At 39.1% G+C, this 17,035-nt stretch overlaps 1 protein-coding gene across 1 annotated transcript in view; it reads right to left on the bottom strand.

Moving 5' to 3' along the window:
- Positions 1-17,035, bottom strand: part of ADAMTSL3 (ADAMTS like 3) — a 171,099-nt gene that overhangs the window by 67,773 nt on the left and 86,291 nt on the right. Inside the window, exon 7 of the mRNA XM_053955298.1 lies at positions 5,805-5,931. Within this exon, the coding sequence (XP_053811273.1) occupies positions 5,805-5,931 (127 nt within the window). The remainder of the gene's footprint in view (positions 1-5,804; positions 5,932-17,035) is intronic.

Here is a 17,035-nt window from a genome sequence, read left to right as displayed (position 1 = left end):
GACCTTTGTCTAAAGATGAAAACAAATTAGCCCAAATTCATCTGGAACATGCAGAAACATTAAACTCTAATATCTGAGCTCAGATTAAGGCTCACCTTAAAAACTGAGAAACAGGTGAGGTATTGTCTCTCTATTCTAACACTGCTTTCAGGATAGGGATTCCCAGCAGCACGTGGAGTCATCTCCCTCCACTCTCACCCAGAGACACTCTCAGCAAATATGTGCACACAACACAGCACTTGCTGATTAAGCTCCCGGATTACTTTTACTTTAGATGTCAAGGTTTGATCCTGTTTCTATGGTGTTAATGTGGATTTAGATTTTGGATCTCAATGAGAGCAAGATCAGACTCCCTGCTATGGTAAGACTGGGAGCTAATCCCCAGGATCAAAATAAAGGAGCCACATTCCTAAACTCAATCCAATTCAGCAGGTTTTATTTATTTTTCCATGTGGGCCATGGTGGACCCATTTACTGTTTCACATATGGGCCAGTTGGGATTTTCCCCTCTCTCCTCTTATAGCAGGCCAGAGGGTTTGTTTCAGGTCTATAAAAAGTGTTTCTTTCTATGTATTTGCTCAGAACTTATTTGCTGGTTCCCTGTATCTCAAAGTACAAACAATAATCCAGGAACAACTACAGCACACAGGAACTAAAAATCTCAAAATAATTGGAACTTTATTGCAGTGGCTTCCCTCATCCACTCTGGCATCAGGCATAATTCCAGCAGGCACTGCTGCTGGGCTTTGTGCTGACCTGCCTAATGAAAGCAAAGCCAAATACATGCACTGGAGAAAACATAAAAGACATGCAGTAAACAGCCCCTCAAGAGAATGGGTCTTAAGAAAACGCAGTACAAAATAAGAAATGAAATAGCCAATGTCCTTACAAGGAAATTTCTTCAAGACAAAAGGGACCATGAAATTACAGAAGGAAGCTTCATACTACCTGTAACAGCCCCAGGTAAACCAACCAAAATAAAGGGATGTCTAGACTGGAACAGTTGGTGCTGAAGGCCCAGCATCCACACTACAAAATTGCAGGTGTCTCGTTGGGACTAATTCCAGTCTGATCCCCTGGATTGGATATCCTGTAGCTGCTGGAGAACATCAGGTGCTTTTCTGGGATGCATCTTCTGGTTTAGCTTCATCCAAAAAAATCCAGTTTATGCTCTGCAAGACCACTCTGATGTGAACTGATGAACAGTATGTTAGGGCCGTGATGAAATTTGCTCCAAAAAACATGCTCCTTATCCATACTGGGACAGTATTGCACTGGCATCCATCCCTCCCCACACACAGTTGTCCTGCCAAACCAGTCCCAATTCCCTCTTCTGGCTCTACAGATAGCTGATTTTCCCCCTTCCTCTCCAAGTGTTTTTGACTCCATCTCCCAACCCAGATTCCTTATCTAATCTCAGTCTTCTCTTCCTCTTTTCTTTGACTCAGTGTGTCTGTACAGCCAGTCCCACAACCTCCACCCACCTTCTCACAGCTGCCTTTCCTTCACTGCATTGACTAATGGCAAATTTTTCAGTTCAGCTCATCTTTCCCTCTCCTCATGTGAGCTCATCACTCCCTGTCATAAGTCTGAAGCTCAGGAGATTGGAAGCTCTCCACAAAACCTCTTCTGAATGCCTGAATGTGAGGTAGGAGGCATGACAGAGTTCATCCCATGGCGCCTGGTCCACATTGCAGTAAAGCAGAAAGCAAGAGCAACCTCAAGGAAACATTTTAAGAGCTTATTTCTGGAAGAGCAACATGTTAATGTATTCTAAGAAGGCTACAAACATGCAATCTGTTTGCAGTCAGAACTTGTAACAAGCTAGAGAACATTTAAAAGGATAAGTTTTCAGAAATTTCAGCTGTTAACATCCAAGAAGATTCCACTGAAACTGAAGGAAAAGGTTGGGGATTTTTGTAAAGGTTGTAGTAAAATATGTGTTGATGTTCACAGACATTGCAAAAGAATTATCCATGACCAGAAGATCATTGCCTGCCAAATTTCAAATCCCTGATCTGTGATCAAGTCCAACAATGGGGGGATTTTAAGACATATTAAATAAAAGGTTTCAAGAATGTTTTGACAGTGGGAAACAACATGTTTTTTCTCTTCTGTGTCCTTGGAATATGCTGAGCTGTTTTGGCTGAATTTTCTCCAAAACACATAGTACCTGGCATGAGAAGTTACTGACACAACTGTCTAATTTTGGCAAATAATCCTTCATACAAAATGAAGTATCAGGCAACCTTGACAATTGCTAGCTCCATGTATATTTATTTCAAAGAGGGAAAAAAACGTGAGGCAAGAAGTTGTCACAAAGTTGAGCTGGCTGATGTCACAGAAGAGGGAGCTCTGCCAAAGGCCTCTGTTTAGATGAATGACCAAAGTGAAATTGGGTTTTTGGTTAAGCATGCTTGGGGATGACAGCATACATCATGTGAGAAGAAGTGGCCAATGGTATATTACACAAGTGCCATAGGAAATAAAGCACATGGCAAAAGGAAAATCAAACAGTTACAAAGCCATCCCCAGTGAAAGCTTTTATAAGAAGCTCTTTAGCAAAACATTAAGAAAAGCAAAACTTGCAAGTATCTTGCAGTTTGGGAATCAATTGAAACCAGACTGGGACAAGCCCATGTCTTCAACTTCACCCCCCGTTGAACCAGCATCTTCTCTTCTTTGTTGGTATCCAAATCAGAATATTTTTGACCATTTCTGGCTAACAGTGGTGCAGAAAGGAGATATGAGGGCCCAATCCTACAATTTTTCCATGTGCACAAAGTGCAGTAGAGTTAATGGGAGTTCCATGCATTTAGTACTAGGAACTTCAGGCCCATGATATCTCATTTCCCAGTGGGATGGTACATTTTACAACCTATTACACTTTTTGTTTGAATATCGTTAGTCAAACCTTTAATCATTTTACCAGAATGTTAGAATCTGGCTTGCTGACAGAAGTTTAACTTACTTTGTCTTTCAAAGGCAATTAAGTGTTAGTGGAAAAAATAAACCTTTGAAATAATTGTTCCTTTCATATTTGCAAAACAGCAAGCTCTCTTTCACTGCTGTTTAACTTTCTGATCAAAGACATTAACTTAATGTAAAAACATATAAAAAAAGATAATAAAACAAAATTAGTCCTTCATGAGAAATCATTTGCTATCAATGCCTAAATTCCTTTGTTTTAAAATAAAGCCTGAGATAACCAAGCACTTTATTTTCCCTTATGCATCTTTTTTATACTAAAATCTTTGGCTCTTGCTTTCCTTCCAGTTCTTTAATTTGCTTCATTGAACAGTAAAATTTACATCCTGCTCACAGCCTTAAGCTCCCTCTTAAATACATTTCTGTCATGCGTCGGTATTTTCTCAACACTAGTTCTGAAAGCTTCCAAATGACTCTTTGGAAGATGATGTGCCTCCCTTCACTGATATTTTACCACAATGAAAGGATGGCTTTATTTCCACATTTCATTCACACACAGGATGATTATATGGAACTCATTGCATAGTGTTGAACAATTTGACCCAAAATATATTTTGGCACCATCACAATAACCAAGAAAAACATCGAGTTCTGAATTTAGTAGCATGTGTACTGTTTTGCTTATGCCAGTGGTAATTCATTCATATCATCCAGCCTACTGCAGTGCAAGATAAACCCAAAACTTGGCAAAACTGACATCTCTCCTCAGAATAGTCTTTCTTGGTCTTTAATTTTAAGGGACTCTTAAGGAGACACTGAGTTATGACAGAGGAAACAATGAACCATGGGCATTCTTCAGAGCCTTCAAGGCAATGGGAGACCTTCCACCAAGTGATGTCAGCTCTTACCTGAGCCAGAATACCACAAGTGAAATTAATAGTTTCTGTCACAAAATGACAGTTTCAAAACCATATCCCTTTTACCACTTGGTCTTTACTGTACTTCTATTCTAAGCAGCAATTAATTGTGAAACGTTTTCATGAACTATCCAATCAGAGTCACCAATCCAAAAAGTTTATTTGGGCTGCCTTAGAACCAGCTATGGTGTGCCCAGGAATCATACTTCTCCAGGAGAATCTCTGGTGCTGTAAAGCTGGAATAGACAACACAAATCCCTTCAATTCCAGCTGACCTTCACATTAGAAAGGGAAAGAGCTATTTTGTGCATATATATCCCTAAATATCTGTATCTATCTATATATAGACACAAAACAAATACAACTTGGAGACACTACAAAAGTATTTGCTTTACAAGGGCTTGCTCTATGCTGACCAGAAGCTCTGAGTCTTTGATATGGCAAATGCATAAAACGTGGCCCCCCATAAAAATTCTTTTTCAGCTCATTGTAACCATTCAAGACATTTTCTCACTCTTTCATCTATAAATTACTGAACTATACTCTCCCATCTATAAAAAAGACTTTTAGTCAAAGCAAGGCAAAAGATAACAGTGATAAACCATCTAATATGTAAAAAAGGCTCTTTGACTTGTGGAAAATTATCCTGTGACTTTACAAGCTGCTGGCCCACAACCAGACACTTTTTAATGTAGATTGTCTTAGCTATACATGTGTATTGAATTACAGAAATTATGCTCCTGCACAGTGGTACCCAACACCCTTACAGGACACCACACTGCAAAGCAATGAGCATTGAGATAACAAATAAACTACTCCAAGTTACATCCAAACTGAAGCATACTGCAAACAGTGGCATAAAAAAACCCATGGGAATAGTTATATATATTGCAATAAGATTTTAGCATGATTCAATATACAAAGCTCATTCAAAATCAGAGCACAAGTGAAATCTTTGCAGGCTGAAATACAGCAGTATTAAAACATAGGCAGCTGCCACAGGCAGGTGCTTCATCCATTAAAAAGAAAAGCTGGTTGCATTTGAACTTTGAGCACTGACTTTAAGAGCACCCTTCTATCTGGTGACTTTGCAGGAAGGTAATTAACCCCAAAGGCCTCATGTCCATGTGACAAATGCTCATGACAAATACACACTGTGAGTTCAGAAAAAGAAAAAATTATGTGAGGCAACTATTCATATGATAAACACATGGGACATGTTCTGTGACATTCCAGGGAGCATCATCTGTGAGGGTGGAGAGCACCAGTGTCAGAGGGGAGTCTTTGTTTGGAAAACCCTGCCTGCATATCAAAACAGACAGACTCTTCAGGCTCCAGTAAAGGGTCTATTTCCAATACCCTTTCTCTTTCATATTTTATATTTTCAATATTACTGAGACCTACAGAGTTACACCCAGTAAGATGTTAAGATGGAAGTATTAATCCCTTTCACTTTGTGCTTTTTGTACCATACAAGTAATAACTTGCCCCTGAAGTTCAACTGTCATCAGACACCACAAAAAACCAAACCCCCCCCCCCCCGCCAAAAAAATCAAAGTTAATTTGAAAACCAGGTACTTACAAGCACAGACCACTATTTCCATAAAACCATCTATAAGATATTTCCATGGATTAAAAACATTGCTGCAGCATCACATATACTGCAACATGAGGATACCCTCTAAAATAAGATGTGCATCTTGATGGTTATTCCTGATAGAATGAATTGAGTTGCTCTATTAAAAAAATGCATATCTCAAATTCTTTCCTAGCTATACCCTAATGTGTGGTATCCCTCTCGGAATTTCAGTAGACTAATCTAGCACAGACTTTAGAATAAGTAGCTTTGTAAAACTGCAAACAAGTATATGGCTAAAAGGTCACTGCAAGAGGCATGCTAATTTACAAACAGAAAACACAGTCAAGGACAAATTACCATAGGATCAATTTGCAACCTACTTTTTTCTGGTGAGACATGTGCCTTAGCTTGTCCCCTCACAAGCCTGCATGTTGAGCCATCTCCTGCACAGATTCCACAGTTGTCTTCCTTGGCATTGCTCCCAAGTTGTCGATCACAGCCTACTGCCTGCCAACATCAACACCACAGTCAGAAGGAGGGCAAAGCTGTAGTAGACATGCTCAGGTTTCTGGAATTTTATTTATTATGTTATCCTTTTGATTTTATGAGTTGGCCTCATTCTATCAAAGCATATCTTGCCATTTAGGCTTTTAAAAGCATGCTGTCATTTCCATGATTTTAATGATGAACCACAACAACTGATATATTAAGCTATTCAAGCATAGGAAATACATGAATCTGTTTCCCACTATTTATGTGAATGAATACCATTGAGCATTATTCTTTCCAAGACAAGGCATAACTATGTTATTTACAATTTGGTTTTCATCACCTGTTTAATTATGTCTGAGAAAGGATAAATGCAATTAAATAATCCAAGTTAAAAATTTAAAGGGCACTCAGCCTTCAGCTCCATAGACAGGGAGCTGAAGGCAGTGCTAACGTTCTAGTGTCTTGGCTATTCAGAATTTAACTGGCACTTGTGTAGATCTATTTGCCATTTACATCAATGTCAATTATATACACATTTGCTAATCAGCTTTTAAAAAACTTGGACGATTCACTTCTCACCTTCGGATTTTTTCTGGTTTATGAATATAAGACCCATTCTATAAAACTTTCCAAAGATTATTATAAAATACCCAAACTTAAACACTGCCAAAAATTCAAAAAGCAATTTAAAGAAAAGACCCTGTCAACTGAAAACCCTCCAAATTATAATGAAAACATTTTTCCACTTTTTTCCTTTTCTGCATATCAGTCAACTCCACAAGAAAGATGGGAGTGAGAATGGAAAAACAAATAATAGACAAAATTGACTAAAAGTACCTTGGTGAATGGAAGATAAATATTTGGCCTCAACTATCTTACTCTTCACCATTTCATAGAAGAATTTTCCAGAGAGTACCACGTGCTCAACAATGTGGTAAAAAGCTGATCTCCAGCTTCACGTTTTCTCAAGTCAGCCTACCTGCCTCTTACATTCACATATCCCTGAGAAGGGCAGCTAATTTGTCATGGGTGTATATATTTAACGAAAATCCAAACTGACAAATGGATAGAAAACCCTCTGGAAACTCAGAGGTAAAAGCAGTGCTAGAATTCTGAAACTGGCCAGCACACACCTCTTCCTATATAAAAATGCTTGGAAGGGGCAGTGTCAGCTGCCAAGATCCACTGCATCTGTGCCGTGCCAGAACTGACACACGATCCCCTTGGAGAGGTGAGGATCCAGTCCACACGTAAGAGGCAGGGCTGGGTCCTCCAGTCTGAGTCAACACACAAATCACACACATCCACTGCCAAACACGGAGAAATGCAATCTCAAAGTTTCACATGTCTGTGGAAAAGAAAACAAAGTAGCCCCACCTCCCTCTTCAGCCCCTTTCCCTTATTTTCCCAATTTCCTACAGCCTGAATTCCCTTTAGAGGAGGGCATTAATGGGGGCAGTTTACAATCCTTCACTTGAGAGACCTGCAGGGAAAGTATCTCCTCCCTAAGGGCTTCAGATTCACCAGAGAAACCTACATTAGCAGCAGGAAATCATTTTATTCCTGCAATTGAAGGGGACCTTAATTCTAGCCCAGCAAGGAATTAATTTTAAAAATAAATAAGCCACTTAACACTAACAGTAAACCATTTCAGTTTTAACAAAAACTTGGTTGCAAAAACAAAACAAATGTACACACGTGTGAACTCAGCCCATCTCAGAACAGGTGTTTATTTACCACACAGAAGGCATGTGGGAACACTGTACTGTAATTTAGGCATGGATTACAGATTAAAGTATTTGCACTTGAAGTTGTCTTTAGCATTAGCTCTGGGTTCATCACTGAGGCTCAGAAAAACATAAAAAGAAAAAGGTTGCAAACAAATGACTATAAACAAGTCTATCTTCACACTTTATAAACAATTAACATTGAGAAATTAATGAAAACACCATTTAAGAAACAGAAACTGATCGGGCCACTCTGAATCAGAAAGCAAATGAAATTTCATGGCACATAATAATACAGTGCTCGACATATTTGCCTCAGCATTGACAACTCTTTCAGTTCCCAGCTCCACAGCAGATTTTCTTTTCTGACCTTTGAAAACCCCTGTGCTTTTCCATTCCAATCCATGGAAGGTGTCTAACTGCAGTTCCCCAGCTGAGAGAGATGTTGCATGAATTAATCTTCTAAAGTTTGTGAAGCATGCAGATGGTGCAGTGATGGAGACCATAACAGCATCTGAGTCTATATTTGGAAGACTTTTAAAGTTCTTACTGCTCTCCACTGATTCTCCTGCCCTTACTCACATAAAGCTACTACTAGAACATGGAGGTAAATTGTATCACTGCAAGTGTAATCTCCCCACAGATGTCTCAAATGCATCTCCATTTCATACTGTAATCTCCTTCTTTAAATATTAAAAAACTGTTTATTCACTCATCAATTAATTTCAAAGGGAAAAATAAGCTCCACATTGTGATACCCTGTGTGGAAAAGTGATTTTTTTCTTAGTTTAAGCTCTTGCATATTTGTAGGCTACAGATGCTGCAAGTCTTTAGTGGGAGGAGGGCACTGAGCAAGCAGAGCAAGAGCAGCCCATTAGGGCCCAACATGACAATAACAAACATCCAGACTGGGCTCTCACACACAGCCCCTGTGAACACAAACACCCACTGGGTGTAACAAAAATCACACAACTGTGCAAACACAAGGCATTATTGTGTCCTACATGGAATGCACAAAAAGATAATCAGCACAGCAGCATACTTTAGAGGACTGTTTCATATAGTATAATTGCTTATTTTTTAATAATACACAAATGCCACAGAAATAAAACAGGAGTGCTAGCTGCAAGGGATTTGGATGTGGGAAAAGGTTTACAGCTCCCCTGGCAGCAAAGGTGGTGTGTTCAGCTAGATGCATTCACCCTCTGCAGATTTCCTTCCCAGATGATGTTTACATCAGCTGTTACAAATATGAATATCAAGCAATGATATCTGGGAACACAATTTAGAAAACAACTCAAATTATAATCACAATTTTGACTTGCAGTGAGCATAGAATCTCAGATTTTGTTTAACGTGAAGGACCCAAAAATTTCACAGGTTTTTAAGTGACAAGCCACAAATTTAGAGCTAATTCAAGCAGGAATCTTAATGAGTGAACACTGGGATGGGACATATTTCAAAGCTCAGAGTCTAGAGCCAACCTTTTTTATCTGTTTGTAAACCCTTGATCAGGTATGTCTCAGGTGAGCTGAACAGCCACAGATATCACCAGAAGAGGAAGCTGTAAGGTACAGCCTTGGAAACTGGGTCTCAAAAGCACATGGCGTTGTGACACAAAATATTATGAATTTAAGGTATTCATATTTTATCCATTAACTACTGGAGGGAAAAAAAGAGTGATGAAACATTTTGTAGACAGTAAATTTGGTTATTTGCAAATAAAGCTGCAACGAGGACAAGAAAATGAAAAATGGCAACAGCCTTCCTCAGCTCACGCTGCACCTCAGCCAGCCAAAGAAGCTGATGATTTTCACAATTACAGCATTTTGTGGGATTAATTTACCCTACATTGCTTGTTGTTTACAGAGCAAAGGGATCAGCTGTAAATATTACAGGCAGACTGGGAAAACATCTGCAGGCTTTTAGGGCATAGTCAGAAATAATATTAGGTGATTTTAACATAGGCTGAATAAATGAAACAAGTGATAACACAAACTGTGTAAAGGAAGGGTTGGGACCCAATGAATTTAAGAAATTTGTAATCATAAATATCATCATTCCAAAAAACAATACAGGTATTTTAATGACCAGGTTGTAATTGAGATCCTCAGACAGCAGGGAGAATATTCAACAATATTTAATAAAACAAACAGCAAGTAGAAATTTAATATAAGAAGAATATTGAGGAAATTAGCAGTTTGTGAATTTATAAAATTGTCCATGGTGGGGTATCAATAAATTTGTATGTGGCAGGATTATTTTCAGAAACAGGTCTCCAATCCATTACTATTTTTGGACAGAACTTGAATACATTACTTGTCTGTTCTTACAAAGGGAAAAAAAAAAAAAGAAACATGAAAAAGAATTATATAGTTCACAGAATTATATAGATTTTTCTCACACACAGCTCAGATAGAAAGCATCTGGTTAAGCACTGAACAAAACCACTCATCTGCTTCAACAAACCTTAGCATGGCAGTGCTGTGGTGAAAGACAACCCTGAAGGGTGTTAAATACTTTGGAGCATGCTTAGAATAGTTCGTGTAGGTTCAGAAAGGCAAAGGAAGAGCAAAAGGTCAGGATATAAAATACAGTAATATAGATGAAAGAGAAGAATGAAATCACTGCTGATATGTGAAAGTGGCTATGGAATATTAAAAATATTTTTGCAAATATGAATCCAAAAATCACTCAGAAGTTCATGTAAAGCTGTTTCTTTAGGTCTTATTCGATTAGTAGTGTTTCAACTGAGGAATTGGACTTAAAGAAATTCATGTAGCACATTAATTTTGATTTGTGAAGGTCCAAGAATAATCTGTTATATTCAAAAAGCTTCCTTTGTTGAGATGTTTATAATTAAGTATGATAAGAAAACTGACAGGACTGCAAGGTGACAGAATTTTAACTGAAATTCCAATATGGTAAAAAAGCACCATAGTGAAAAACAAGGCAAACCCCACCCACACCCTTCCCTCCCTCCTTTCAGAGACTTCTCTTAATAAGTATAAACACAAACATGGACTGGAATTGCCAGTGCAGAATGTGATACAGAATTAAGTTTCAAAATTTCAAGATTTGCTTGTTACACCATTGCTTTAGCCCTTCTAAATTCAATTTCAATTATTCAAAAAGTTTTCTGGAATGTCAATGACTCAAGATTATATACTTGAAATAAATAAGTTGAATACACACCTACACTTTATAAGATTAAAATATTTATTTCAGAGATGAGTAAAACCAGACATCTCTGCATAACAAGCATCATGTCAGTGTTGTCATTATTACTATCAAAAGCATGAAATCATATCCAGCAATATAGATAATTTTAAATAATATTTCTCTTTCAAAGTGAGATTTCCCCCTTCTAGGGTCCTCTGGAGCCAAAGATCCAGGTATAGCCAGAAAAAACAAATATTCTAGATTCTCCTAATAGAAGCAGTCACAAAAGAATAAATCACTGCTATTTTTATTTGTGACAGATACATAAATTCTATAAAACATTAAAACTGAAGCTGCACTAGTGCCATTATTTTTCTATCTACTGTCTTAGACTAAGCTCTTTAGCAGACACACCATTTAAATATTCAGCAATATGTTTGTTAAATACTAAATAATTTCCTACTTTGACTAAGAAATTTATTATTGATTCAGGCTCTCATTTATCAGTGATTCCATTAAAATTTTTAGGTAAGCTTCTGTTTTGTAGTGTTCTATGTTTGCTTGAGGGACTGGCAACTCAGTGTCAGGGAGTAATGCCTTTTTATTAATGTGATTTGGTTTAACAAAATGAAAACAGAAAATCAATTCAACTATATCTCAGTATGACATAATTACTATCCCCCTACAGCTGCTGAGCAAACCCCCAGCTGCCAGGAAAACCCAGCTGGAGGCTACTCTGGATACATCTCTATTCATGTGCTTCCAGTGGCCAGGCTGTTTCAAGGGATGCACAAAACGTGTACTCCAGCACCAACCTGCAAGTGGAATTTCAACTCAAACCTCCAGATGGCATTTAGTGAAATTCAGCTGAAGCAGAAAACCCACCAAATCATTTATGGGGAGGTGCCCAATGTGCTTAACATGTCAAAGAGGTACAGTATTTCTGCTGAGCAAGGAACTGCACTGCAGAATGCACAAATGGAGATGATAATTGTACTTCTCACAAGAATGTGATAAGAGTTACTGCACAGGAGATCCTTCCCTTCAAGGGCTGAACAGTCTGTAATTATCTCAGTACATGTCGTCCAGTGGTTTTTATTTTAAAATTGGCCACCAGCAGATCTGAAAGGTGGCAAAGGCTTTGTGTCCCAGGTGCAAGTGCCTTCCACTGCCTTTAAAATTTGTCAAGATTTGCAAAATATAGTGTGAAAATAAACTGTTACACCAAGTATATCCAACTTAGTGATCTGACTGCCCAGCCACCAGGACAGCAGCATTTGGACTTCTATAAACCAAATTATTTATTTCAGGCTTACAAGAGTTGAGAACTAAGATAAAAATGGAATCAGAACATCTACATACTTATAAAGGTTGTCAGCATTGCCCAAAATACAATATAACCTCCAAATTACTTCTGACAAAAATGCCTTTTCCAAGTTTTGTGACTTGACTAAGAAAGGACATGTTTTATTTCAGTATTTACTAGTAAAGGAAGAAAACAGTGAAAAACTCTAACATGCTTAAAAAGACAAATCTCTATTGCAGTTTATTAGAATCACTCAGCAGGGAAAATTAAAATCCTCTGCGTCTTGCTCAGAGAAAAGGGATTTCTATTTCCAAAAACACAGACACTCACAAAATCCAAAACTCAGAGAAATTAAGGTTGTGCTTCATTGCACAGTTGCATGTTCTATGAGAGTACAGAGATCTCATTGCGTCAATGTCAGCTATTTGCTGCATTTTCCCCTGCTCTACTTGTCTTAGCACAGAATCCAGCACAGGCAGATGTCAGGACTGACTGTATCCACACAACAAATAACTAATTTTAAATATGGCTATGGGAATTCATTGTAATAAAAATGAATGAAAAAACTGTCATGTGAAAATCCTGCTCTCCCTTGGTCAATATTTTCCATGTCTCTTTGCCCTGCAGTAAAACCTTGCTGTCATTCAAAGTCCATCTATTCATGGACTTTGCAATCTCTGCTCACATCCTTCACTTCATGATAGCTTCAGCCTGCACTTTATTCCTACACAGATAAAATATGTCCCCGAGAGAACATAAAGAAAAAAGCTCCCACTGTCTCTTTCCCATGCTCATCATCCACAAGTAATTGATTCTGACAAGCAGAGGGAGAGATACCAGAACATCCCTCCAATTAAGCAAGTTATTTCTTTTTTTTTTTTTTTTTCATTTACTTTAAAAGTAGTGTGGAATCTTAGCTTTCAAGCAGCACTTTCAAACCCTAGTTTATCCTCACTGAGGATTTATCTTGGTCTGAAGTCTGATGATTTTATCTGAGTCATGATTTTCTTCTCACATGGTCCTGTCTCACAACTCTTCAGTTATGTCTGAGCTAACAAAGGCCTGATTGTAGCACGGGTTCTCACATCTCTGGAATCAAACCAGCCCAGGACAGCAGCAGCCCAGACAAGCTGACACAGGCTTCAGCATGTGCTAATTAACAGAATAAAGCCCCTCCAGGCTCAGGCCAACAGTGACCTTCCCAGCCCGTCTCCTCCCAGCCCACGAAGCTGCAGTCCCAGCTGCCAAGGTGAATGGGCAGCAGCTGTGCTGGGAGGAGGAAAACTTCCTCTCTTTGAGGATTTCCAGTTCCTCACAGGTAAGAAATCAGGCAAAGTGTGTCAAAATGCAAACCTCAGAACCGAGGTGTAAAATAAGTCAGAAGAGCTTCCATGGAGCGTCTCCATGATGCTCAAATTCCCGAGCCATCCATACCGAGGAAAAGAATGTAAAGCAATAAAAAATAACCCAGAAAATAAAAAAATACAGTACATAAAATTCACTGCATACTAAAGGGCTCCTAAAAAGACTTTCCACATATTTCTGCTGACACTTTATATCTGAAGGCAAGAGGCTAAAGAGTGTTCCACAACTCTGTAAATCCACTTCCATCAAATAAAACAAACTGCTTCCAAAACCTTTAACTCTTACTATAGGATCTGTCACATGCTAGAGGAGCTGAGATATTATAGGACCACCCAGCAGGAGCAAGTACCCTTTCCCACATGGTCTCCATTTAAAAAAACACACATATACACAGCCAGAGGATAGGACACAAACTCCAGTGAGCTTCTTGTTTGTGAGAACACTTTCAGAAAAGAAATCAGTACATGAAATCAAATTACTTTGCTCCTTTTCTGGCTGGGTTCAGTCAAATCTGCCTTGCTTGGTGAAGTTAGCCCTGGGGGATTTGAAGGTTACTAAGGCTCTACTTCAAGATGACACCCAAATCATGAGTTTTTCTGCTATCACTGCTCACATGATTTAGGTCTTTGCTAGGCTGGGAAGTAAAGTCACATTTGCACTCAGCTCACTAAAACAAAACAAAACTTGGCAGTGAATCACTTATGAACAAAGAAGTATAGATAAGACACTGGAGATCAGAAAAAAACCCACTACTCATCTGACAAGAAAGGATAAACTTCCACAGTAAGAAATCCCTATGGAGAGCATTGTCCATAAGAAACAGTAGGAGAGAGAATAAGATAAGACCTGACAAGAAACACCAGTTTCTAGCAGAAGTGGGAAACTGCAAAATAAAAACAAGTGATCCCAAAAACCTTTTCAGTGTCTGAGAGCATCTTGTTATTATTATTTATTTATAAAAGCCCACCACCAAGTTGCCAACAATGTCATCACAAGGGAACCACTACACCAAGGTGGGCAGTGACATTCAAAGGGGACAAGTGCAGCCCTTGAAGGGTGGTTCCATGATCTGCTGGCCTGGGCAGTGCCAAGAGCTTCCATGGATGAGAAACCAACCCCCTGAGGCTAGGGAGGGTGACACTGACAGGTCAGTAGGATGTGGCAGCCCCTGCTTAGCTCAGCCCCATCCTCCAGTGGGGCTCCTGGAGAGCCACCAACATCTCCCAGCTGAGCTGCAGCTGGAGCTCCCCACTCCCAGTTTTATGCCCCCTGTCACACGTGTGCAGTCACATGGAATTATTTATATGTAGCTCTGAGAGCCAGAAAGTTTTGTTGGATCTCCCTGAGTGACTGCCAGTCTTTCTGGGCAGGGTCCAACTTGCCAGCTCTGGTGCAGTAACAGGTAGACAGAGTGCAGGCATCTACACCTTCATGCTCCAAAATGCACTTTACTCTGTGCATTTGCTAATTAGTGGTACCCAGGAAAGAATGCCAGGTTTAGTACACTGTAACAGCTGGCTTGACACAGAGCTACCTCAAAATCAATTCTTCCTATGAATCACTCAAAGGCTAAAAAGAAGAAAAAGGCAACACAGCCTTTTTTTTTGTAATTTTTAAATATTTTTTAAAAAAGGATCAAAAGTAAGTATTAATTTTGGAAAAAAAAAGGTGCTTTTTAACAGCTATTCAAGAATTAACTACTCAGACTAACGTGTGTTAGAAACATGTCTGCAGTAACACAGCATGGAAAGGAAACCTTCCTTTCTGAGTCTCTGCGCACCAAACCTCCTGTGCATCTTGAACAGTCCTTAAACATATTTACAGGCAAAAAAGAAATGTATGTGCAGGAACCAAAAGAGAAAGTACACAAAATAAACAGTTTGAGAAAGCAACTCTCAGGATAAAAGGAGTCAAGATTCAGAAAAAAAATATAATCTGCTACAATTTTAAGTTTAAAATACAAACAAAGTTTATAAAAAAAAAGAAGTGCAAGAGTCTTCCAAGAGCTTACAGAAACTGTTTTCAATGAAAACTCTGACAGACATTTACATCCAGCACAAGAGTGCTTTGGTGGGGAGTGATACCTACTCGCCATAAGATGAATGTGGCAGAGGAGAGCGAGCATGGCAGAAGTTGATGGCGCTCCCCTTGACATGTGGGATGTGTTCTGATGTCAGCTAAATTTATGCCATATGCTACAAGGCACAGTGTAGTGTCTGCCTTTTTTGGAACACAAACAACTTGCTGACACTAAATGGAAAGTTCACTGCAGGATTTACATCATCCTTGACCTAATTGTGACAGCCTAGGACAGAACTAGTCAGGCTGCTCCTCAGGACTCCAGATTTTTTGGGTGATGCGTGTATTTGTTGTCCAAACATATTACTCCATATTAGGAAAATTATCACTGTAACCATTTCAGGTGCTGGCACAAGTAACACCCCATTCTGCATTCTGGTAGAAAAAAAGTAGGTCTGCACAAATTAAAAACAAAACCCAAGAAGAGGCAGGGCCCCAAAGCAGGCGGAGTGACTGGGTAAATGTTGCCCACATATGTGTCTGACATGCAGATGTTTTTAAATGTCTCCACCCACAGCCAGATGGGCACAGCAGGAACACATTATATGAAAAAATGTTTGGGGAGTTATGCAGAGACTAGAAAAAATATCAGAAGTGTGAAAATCCTGCAAGTGAAGTTTTGACCTGTCCCCATTTAACACAACAGCCCCAGATATTTGGGTTGATAACTGAAGCAGGGCAGTAGCAAACTAAAACATGATCAAATGGTTTGACAGAGTTAAACCTTAAGCAACCCCAAAATATCTTACTAATTTTCCCAATAAACCTTTCCCTGTCCCGCTATCTTTAGATTTCACCTCCTGTAAAGCCTCATCAGGCTCCTATAGCACTCCTATTCAAAGTGCAGCTTTGTCATCTCAGTTTTCTTTGACAGAGCTAATTTAGCCTGATTTGCTTGGTAAGGGAAGTACAAAGGATCAGAACTGAAGCTGGAGTACAAAAATTCACCATCTTTGGAAATTCAACTGCTGCCAAGGTGAGAGCTTGAACAAGAGGCAGAATTAGTGATGCAGCCCACCATAGCAGGAACCAGAACACAGACAAAAGTGAAATCATGTTGGGGAAGAGGGGAAGTTGAGTCAACTTTGAGATAATAAATGAGCAAAACCAGCACCAACCTCCTTTACAGAAAGTCTTTGGTGCTCCCAGGCACAGAAGTGAAGATCCCCACATCAGCAGTGTGATGTGCTCATTTAGATGGCTTAGCTGTAAAAACCCTTGCCAAGCAATTTGCTGGTTGTGCCAATTACATGTCAGAACCCACCAGACAGATCTTACAGCAACAATTGTGGAGAATCACAACTGTGCTGTCTCTCTTAAGAGCAGTTGACTAAATAACCATGTTTTTCTGGGAAAGATTAGGCGTCAATTTGTTTTCTTTTCCTGCTCAAACAGGAGTAGCACAAAGCTCTGTGTTGGTTTCTGAGGAAGACCCCTCCTCCCACAGCCCCTTTCACAAGTAAGAAACCTTTCACTCTTC

This window comes from Vidua chalybeata, chromosome 13 (genome assembly GCF_026979565.1).
Source record: "Vidua chalybeata isolate OUT-0048 chromosome 13, bVidCha1 merged haplotype, whole genome shotgun sequence".
NCBI lineage: Eukaryota > Metazoa > Chordata > Aves > Passeriformes > Viduidae > Vidua > Vidua chalybeata.
The sequence above is the reverse complement of the archived record's forward strand: the minus strand, read 5'-3'. Positions and strand labels throughout refer to the sequence as shown.